Source organism: Micropterus dolomieu, unplaced genomic scaffold (genome assembly GCF_021292245.1).
Source record: "Micropterus dolomieu isolate WLL.071019.BEF.003 ecotype Adirondacks unplaced genomic scaffold, ASM2129224v1 contig_14168, whole genome shotgun sequence".
Classification (NCBI taxonomy): domain Eukaryota; kingdom Metazoa; phylum Chordata; class Actinopteri; order Centrarchiformes; family Centrarchidae; genus Micropterus; species Micropterus dolomieu.
In genome coordinates this window covers 1-9,264 of record NW_025743154.1, presented here as the reverse complement: position 1 = coordinate 9,264, position 9,264 = coordinate 1, and the positions used below count along the sequence as shown (strand labels likewise).

At 43.3% G+C, this 9,264-nt stretch overlaps 1 protein-coding gene across 1 annotated transcript; it reads left to right on the top strand.

The window, feature by feature from the left end:
• Positions 1-2,507: 2,507 nt before the first annotated feature.
• Positions 2,508-9,249, top strand: wnt16 (wingless-type MMTV integration site family, member 16). The gene is made up of 4 exons (XM_046042875.1): positions 2,508-2,599; positions 4,096-4,322; positions 6,781-7,070; positions 8,420-9,249. The coding sequence occupies exons 1-4, from the start codon at positions 2,508-2,510 to the stop codon at positions 8,876-8,878; spliced, it is 1,068 nt and encodes a 355-aa protein (XP_045898831.1). The 3' UTR covers positions 8,879-9,249.
• Positions 9,250-9,264: the final 15 nt, after the last annotated feature.

The following is a 9,264-nucleotide window of genomic DNA, read 5'->3' as shown; positions in this document are numbered from 1 at the left end:
TAAATGTTAGTTGTTAATGCTAAACAGTTAGCTTCTAATGCCAACGGTTAGTTTCTAATGCTAAATGTTAGTTGTTAATGCTAAACAGTTAGCTTCTAATGCCAACGGTTAGTTTCTAATGCTAAATGTTAGTTGTTAATGCTAAACAGTTAGCTTCTATTGCTAACGGTTAATTTGTAATGCTAAACAGTTAGCTTCTAATGCTAACGGTTAGTTTGTAATGCTAAATGTTAGTTTGTAATGTTAACATTTATCTTCTAATGCTAACGAACCTCAGCTATTGTAGTGTTCATCAGCTGGTTTCTAATGTACACCAGCTAGTGTTTAATCTGCTCTAACTAATTTAGTGCTACTTTCTTATGTGTAGGGGAGACCGGGGGCAATTGTAACATATTTTACATTTTCCTTAATAACTCACAAACTACTTGAGATACACTCATCATCTTTTGTTTCAAGAAACACATATATGTGCACTAATTAATGATACAATTGATATATTTTCACTTATAAGAACAAGACTAAAATATTTAATTAAATGCAAGAAGTCAGAGTGCGGGGGCAATTGTAACACTGAAAAATAAGTCATATTAATCCACTGCATCTCAAGTAAAAGCCTAGGCTGCCTCAAAGTAATTACTTTACAGCTAATAATGTTACATAAGAGTTTTCAAATGGTTCGAATTATTTTAGGTGTCAGGCTCTCTCTGTTCTAACTTCATAAAATTGCTTTTTACAAGTGAACTAGTCATTCTCTTTGGTTTGCTGGGTCTTATACCATCAACTACTTTAAGTCCACTATACAGACAAACTGACAATGAGAGGAACTTTACTTTTGCAGACTTAGACAGTGAAAACTGTTCACAGAGCGCTGTGATCTGTTGTAGAAGCACTCAACAAGTGATGAACGTGCGGCGGGCTGAACGCTCCGCTGCTGAAAGCTTCCAGTGTGGGTTGACGCCGGGCTGAGGACGGGTCAAAACCGTGGCACACACAGGCCGCCTGTATGAGTCCGGGGCAACTGGTCTCTGATGCACACTAGCTAGTTAAGTGCTCACTAGTCAGCTTCTCTGTGCATGGTTAGAAATGAATCTCTCTTCTGATGGAACACTGAAATCAGTCTGTTGTTGTTCTTCTCTCTGTATATTTATGTTTTATACCTCAGTCGCTGACGTTATTGATAAATTCAAACCAAAGAGTCGGTGATAACTGTGTCATCATGTGAAATAAATGTCTTATTTGATGCTCTGCTTATATTTTCTATATTTTTCTACAGATGTATTTTGTGCCTTTATCTCTAAACATGTTTACATGCTGGAAAATAGAATATATTAATATTTATATATGACTGTAATGATTCTCTGATCTTTAATGAAATTGTTTTCCAAAAAGACACAAACGCAATTTCTCAATAACAAATCAACTGTGACGACATGAAATCTGTTTATTATTTGTCTTTATTTCACTCTTCTGTGTCTTTCTACAGTTTGATAAACCCAACAGTTTGATCACCGTTTACTTCCGCCAGGAGACCAAACGATTCATTTGAGTTTCTCTGGTTAAAATCTCACAAAAGTTAATCAGACGAGCTGGAAGGGAAAGGCATGTTTCCTCTGTGTGAATTGAATTTGTATATATTTGCTGATATTCTTTAATGTAAAAAAACAATAAAGGACTTGTTAAAGAAAGAATATTAATAATTAATTGTCGAGTATTAAATGTGTTGAACTTTTCTCCGGAAAAAGCTAAATTAGGTTAACTTAATTTGTTTATTGGTCAAACTGATTAAAAGGTGTTAAATATATATATTCTATATTTTCTTTGTAGACTGTAAGTGTTTTAATTTACATGCAACTTAAACTCAAATATCAAATTGAATGATCAAATGTAAATAATAGATAAATAAGCAGGTCATGCAGAATTCAGTCAGGACAGTTTGTTGCTGCTAAAGGCAGATTTTTCAACATCTAAAAGTGTTCAATGTACAAACATCTGAATGGAGTTTGGTGTGAAGTTTCAGGGGCAGTAATCCTTGTTTTATATACAGGGATTAACCTAACACCAACACCAAACTCCATTCAAAGATCAAGCAGTTTTGAGTTTTTAATTTTTTGCTTCTCTGACTTAAAGTATCTGGGAAAATCACGGATTAAATCTCAGATTAAATATATTCGGGAAACAGTTTTGTCTTTGTGATCCCTCCGTCAGCCCAATGAGCGTCCAGCTGTGACGTCAGCTGCTGAATATGAATCCCTTGCTCGTCCAATGAGGATCCTCCGGGACTCGGACTGTCCAGTCCAGAACACAAAGTGGACTGGAAGCTGAACAGAGTCCTGCAGGAGGGACTGCATCACATCATCCCAGTCGGAGCTGGACTCTCCTGTGATCCTGTTCCCCGAAGGATCATTACTGCACCGAGACCAGGATTAATGAATGTGCTCCTGGACCGGGTTTTGGTATGATGGGCAGACTGAGAGCGCAGCCCCGCGGCTCAGATAGATGAAGAGGTCATGGAGAGACGGAGCTGTGGAGTCCGACACGTGTGCACTCTGACTCTGCTGCTGGTCTCTGTGTGTCCGCTGTGCTGCAGAGCCTCCTGGATGTAAGTACGAGCCTGCTGCTCAAACCAAACCGAACTTCATTATAGAAACGGCCGATTTAAGCGTAAATTTGCTCTTGTATACCGCGCTTCTACCTTCAGGAATAACACTTGGGCCAAAAACAACATAGGCTACTAGTTTCTTACGCTGGATTCCTCTAGTCTTTTCTCTTAAAAACCCGCGGAAGTAAAAAAAACAAAAACAAAACTGAATAAGTTTAAAGCCTTTAGAGAAAACGTCGCTTCACAGAAGCAGCTGGAAAAGTCCGTGTTTGTTCATGTCTCCGGTTTTACTCAATAACTTTCGGATATTTAATTTAGCCAATTGGAGGCTTCCTGTGCTCAGACCTCTTAAATATGCCCTTCAAACAATCAACAAATGGTCCATAACAATTCAGAACGTAAGTGTGACTGAGTTCTTGTCATTAATTAAGTCAGTGTGAAGGTTGGCTCGTTTGGAGGGGCACCAGAGTCCCCGCTGGGCCCCGCGGAGCCAGCTGGATGCCCGAGCGTCCTCAGCGTCTGCTCATCAGATGCGAGCCGGTTTTACTCAATTAACCTCCAAGATCCAATAAAGCCAAATTCCATTTAAAAGTAAATGTGAGGCGCCTCTGTGTGTGTCATCAGGTGGGCCGCTCCAGATGGGCTTTAGGGCCGAATGGGTCCGCGCGATAATTCAATTAGGCTGTGAGATTTAATAAAACAAAAGTGATGTTTTTAATAAAAATATCACTTTTATAAATAAAATACCAACTTTTCATTTGGGAGCGTTGATCCACCCAGAGGACGACAGACTGAAAGCTGACAGGAGTCCGGCACAAACCGCCGTGTTCGGTGAGCCTGAGCTGACGTGCGCCGGCTGGTTAACCTAACTGGAGATCCGATAAGCCAAATTCCATTTTAGGCCAAACACAGCCTCAAATTAAATCACCACATCAGCTGGAGGCTTTAATGTCCTCCTCTGTTCCACAATCAGGATTCCCCTTAATAATAAAATCCAAGTGAGTCGGTGAAGCATGGATCTGGATCTAAATCTTATAGGACTGCAGACTTTAGGCGACCGTTTCCTCCTGAGACACCCGGGCGGCAGCACGCGCGAAGCCTTCATGAGGTTACAGATTTGAGAAAGAAAAATTCATTAAAAAACAACCAGTTAAGATGTTAATAAGTACAGGCCCGATCCCAGCAGGTAAAACAAATGAAATGTAAAGTAAGATTCTTCTCATCAAATGTCCTCCTGCTTCCTGACCAATAGCCTGCTGGATCCGATCCCTGCAGTCAGACTATTAACATTTTGCATTCTATTAAAATGATTTGCCATTTAAGGTTTACTTTAATACATTTAATTAAATTTATTATAATTTCATTATTTAAATGATTAATTTCTGAAATCTGCCTGATGTCTTATTGTTTATTTCACTGGCTGACAGAGAAATTTTAAAACCTGAATGTTTCGCACGGAGTTTGGTGCTTAACTAAGAGCCGGCGTTTCCCTGCAGGTGGTTGGGTGTGGCCCCGGCCGGAGTCCCGGAGAAGCTGGGCTGTGCTGCCCTCCCTCTCAGCCACAAGCAGCGGGACCTGTGCCGGAAGAAGCCGTTCCTGCTGCCCAGCATCCAGGACGGAGCCCGGCTCGCCATCGCGGAGTGTCAGAGCCAGTTCAGACACGAGAGGTGGAACTGCTCCACCAGGGAGGACCCGTCCGTGTTCGGATACGAGTCAACGAGCGGTGAGGAGGCTTCCCTGCTCCTGCCTCTCAGAGGGAGAGCTTTGTCATCACTTGATCGTTTGATGTGAAGATTTGCTTTTAATTATTTGAAAGTATTTTAATCACTTTGAGGTTTGGACAGAACAAACACTTTGGGCTCTGAGTAACTGGGACAACGTTTATCAATATTTTCAGAATTATTAGGATCATTGTAATGAAAAAATAATTTAATCATTAACTGCAGTCTGATAGAAATAGTTCAACCTCAACAATCACAGCAGGACAATGAGGAGGAATAATTAGAATGTAATATATAAAAGTACAACAGTCAGTTTTCTTTCTGCTCTGAGTACTTGTACTTTAAATATGATTATACTTACATATTACTGCAGTGAGGTATTAGTAGGGGAGAGTGAGTGTGTTGTAACACTTTCACAACACAAGTCAACCAAATGAGAGAGTGAATCTTGGGCGCACGTTTAGTTTCCCTCACATCTTCAGATCTTACTGGAGACTGGTGAGCTGAGAGTGTGCACGTGGATTATCAAAGAATAAAAATACAACTACTTAATTATGAATATTGATTTGGTATATTAAATTTAAAATTCATAACAGAAGTAAAAATAAAAACAATCAGGACTAGAAAATCTGGAAAATCTGTCAAACAGATTTGCTTTGCACTTTAAAATCGCACGTTCTTTGGTAAGTGAATGGAAAACTGCAGATTACCTGCTTAAATGTTACTTTTCTGTATTTTCTATCACATCACAGTGTCAGATGCTCATGTGAAATGCAACGCTGCGCTCAGTCTGTCTCTATGGATGTTTTCTGCAGTCTCATTTAGATTCACTGTGTTTGCATCTTGGACCATAGACTGTCTTAAAAAAAACATCTCGGACACAAAAGTGACGTTGCTGGTGAATACCGCTCAGCGCAGGGTGACGCATGCGTTCATGCAAAGCTGCCGTGCAGGAGTCACAGAGCTACATTATAGGGCTGGAGACGCACTACAGGTCTCCGTTAACCTCTTAACAAACAGGTGTGGTGTTTAAACACTAATGTGCATTTCTACATATGAATTGCCTGAGGTGCAAACATCGTGGGCCCATTTGTTGCACTTCACACTTCATCCACATCTCCTTCAAAAACACATTTCCTCTATGCAATTACAGATAAATGAGTTTAAATTATTTGTCTCCTCTCCTTGTTGCCAAACTGAATTAATGACTGTATGATGTGTTCGCTGCTTCGTACAGTGGCTTGAACTCAGCGTTGTGTCGTCCAGAGCTAACCCTGCTGCTGTAAACTACACTGTCTCTTTACAGTATCAGTTCATGGTGTCAGAGGTAATTACTGTTTATCTGGGACGACTTGCCCCAAACTGACGTGTTCATGTCGGCTGAACCTCGAGGTTAGCTCAAAAGATCACGTCTCCTCTACTTTGTGCAACTTTATCAGTTTGAACATTCATACCAAACAAAGTTGGCTTGCATAAAATGTAAAGTGCAAATCTTTTACCTTTTGAAGCAAAAAAATATAAAACGTTGTGCTCACCTCAGAGGACAGTGACCACATGTGAACAGGAAGTCACACAAAGTGGCTATTAGATTTTTTTCTAATGTTGGAGGTATGAGCAGAGTGACATCTTACCCCGCTCTCCCCCACCTGAGTGAAGGCTCTGAATACTTTATCCACCTTTTCTCTCTGCTGAGGTAAAAGTGTCAGGTTTGTCCTGATGGTGGCGCCAGAGAGAAAGCTCCTGTTGCAGGTTTATCCCCTGTATGGTGGCCTGTTTAGGACATCTCAGACACAGCTCTACTTAGTGAAAAGTAAGCAGCATTTAGAAGAAACAGAAACTTGGATTATTCCAGCAGGACGGAGAAACGACACAGAAACTGAATGAGCTGAGCGCTGTGTTTCAGAAACTGAACTTTAATCCAGACAGAATCAAATTAAAGAAAAACTTTAATTAAGTTAAACGCAGGAGGATTTCTCCCTGCATAGCTTCAGCATGAAGCACGATGACCTCATGTGTTTTAGAGCTAATTGCATTTTTAGATAATAACTGATGTTAACAGAGATGGACAGTTGATATTTGGCTCTGAAAGAGTCGATCACATGTTTTAAATGAGGATATTAGAGACGTGAGGCTTTAATCTGCAGCTCGGAGTCAGAGTTTACTCACATTTCATCACCTGAGAGATGTTTTCTGTTTAAATGTGAGTTAGATGAAGATCCGAGTTTTTAATTCTGCCCAAGTTAAATATGATCATCCATTTTCCTCAGAATATATTGTTTTGGATTAAAGCTCGCAGCCAAGTGGAATTTTAATTAGTCCACTTTCTAACTTTGTCTGAAGCTTCTTGTCACCTTTCCGTCAGCTGTGGCTGAAAGTTCAGAAAAACTCAGTGGACTTAAAATAGGAGTATTAATTTCCCTCTGTGATGTCACATTGACCCCTCCCTCCTCTTCCCCGTAGGAACCAAAGAAACAGCGTTCATTTACGCGGTGATGGCGGCGGGGCTGGTCCACGCCGTCACGCGCTCCTGTAGTCAGGGCAACATGACGGAGTGCGGCTGCGACACTCAGCTGCAGGGCAGCGGCTCGCCGGAGGAGGGCTGGCACTGGGGCGGCTGCTCAGACCACATCCAGTACGGGACCTGGTTCAGCCGCAAGTTCATCGACAGCGGCGTCAAAAACATGTCGACAACCAGAGGAGGATACACGCAGACCACCATGAATCAGCACAACAGCGAGGCGGGACGCCAGGTGAGGACGCCAAGGACATTGTTAACCTGAATCCTTTATCTCTTTATTTGGTGGCGTCTCTTTGTCTCAGTCCGTTGTCTCTTCGTTTGGTGGTGTCTTTTTGTCTCAGTCCATTGTCTCTTCGTTTGGTGGCGTCTCTTCGTCTCAGTCTGTTGTCTCTTTGTTTGGTGGCATCTCTTTGTCTCTTTGCTTGGTGGCATCTCTTCGTCTAAGTCTGTTGTCTCTTCGTTTGGTGGCGTCTCTTCGTCTCAGTCCGTTGTCTCTTTGCTTGGTGGTGTCTCTTCGTCTCTGTCCGTTGTCTCTTTGCTTGGTGGCGTCTCTTCGTCTAAGTCTGTTGTCTCTTCGTTTGGTGGCGTCTCTTCGTCTAAGTCTGTTGTCTCTTCGTTTGGTGGCATCTCTTTGTCTCTTTGCTTGGTGGCGTCTCTTCGTCTAAGTCTGTTGTCTCTTCGTTTGGTGGCGTCTCTTCGTCTGTCTGTTGTCTCTTCGTTTGGTGGCATCTCATTGTCTCTTTGCTTGGTGGCGTCTCTTCATTTGGTGGCATCTCTTTGTCTCTTTGCTTGGTGGCGTCTCTTCATCTAAGTCTGTTGTCTCTTCGTTTGGTGGCGTCTCTTCGTCTCAGTCTGTTGTCTCTTCATTTGGTGGCATCTCTTTGTCTCTTTGCTTGGTGGCGTCTCTTCGTCTCAGTCTGTTGTCTCTTCGTTTGGTGGCATCTCTGTCTCTTTGCTTGGTGGCATCTCTTCGTCTAAGTCTGTTGTCTCTTCGTTTGGTGGCATCTCTTCATCTCAGTCCGCTGTCTCTTTGTTTGGTGGCGTCTCTTCGTCTCAGTCCTTTGTCTCTTTGCTTGGTGGCGTCTCTTCGTCTCAGTCCGTTGTCTCTTTGCTTGGTGGCGTCTCTTCGTCTCTTTGCTTGGTGTCTCTTCGTTTGGTGGCGTCTCTACGTCTCAGTCCGCTGTCTCTTTGTTTGGTGGTGTCTCTTCATCTCAGTCCGCTGTCTCTTTGTTTGGTGGTGTCTCTTCATCTCAGTCCATTGTCTCTTAGTTTGGTGGCATCTCTGTGTCTCAGTCTGCTGTCTTTTCGTTTGGTGGTATCTTTTTGTCTCAGTCAGTTGTCTCTTTGTTCGGTGGCGTCTCTTCTTCTCAGTCCATCGTCTCTTCATTTGGTGGCATCTCTTCGTCTCAGTCTGTTGTCTCTTTGTTTGGTGGCGTCTTTTTGTCTCTTTGCTTGGTGGCGTCTCTTCGTCTCAGTCTGTTGTCTCTTCGATCGGTGGCGTATTTTTGTCTCTCTGGCGTCTCTTCTTCTTCTGTCCTTTGTGTCTTCACTCTGTGTCTTATGTTCTTCTACATTTTTCAGGTGATTGACAGGACGATGTCCACAGACTGTCGTTGTCACGGTGTCTCCGGCTCCTGTGCGGTGAAGACGTGTTGGAGGACGATGGCGCCGTTCGAGCGTGTTGGCGTGTACCTGAAGGAGCGCTATGAACGCAGCGTTCAGGTGTCGGACCGCTCGAGGAGGAAGACGAGGAGGAAGGAGCAGCGTCGTCTCCCCGTCAACAAACAGCAGCTCATCTTCCTCAACAAGTCTCCAAACTACTGTCTGGAGGACCGGCGGCGCGGCATCGCCGGCACCAAAGGACGCCGCTGCAACCGGACGTCCACCGGCTCCGACAGCTGCAACCTGCTGTGCTGCGGCAGAGGATACAACACTCACCTGGTGAGACACGTCGAACGCTGCGAGTGCAAGTTCGTCTGGTGCTGCTACGTCCGCTGCAGGCGCTGCGAGAGCATGAACGACATGCACACCTGCAAATAAAGACCAGGACACACCTGCATATAAAGACCAGGACACACCTGGAAATAAAGACGAGGACACACCTGCAAATAAAGACCAGGACACACCTGCATATAAAGACCAGGACACACCTGGAAATAAAGACCAGGACACACCTGCATATAAAGACCAGGACACACCTGGAAATAAAGACCAGGATACACCTGCAAATAAAGACCAGGACACACCTGCAAATAAAGACCAGGACACACCTGGAAATAAAGACCAGGACACACCTGCATATAAAGACCAGGACACACCTGCATATAAAGACCAGGACACACCTGCATATAAAGACCAGGACACACCTGCAAATAAAGACCAGGACACACCTGCATATAAAGACCAGGACACACCTGCATATAAAG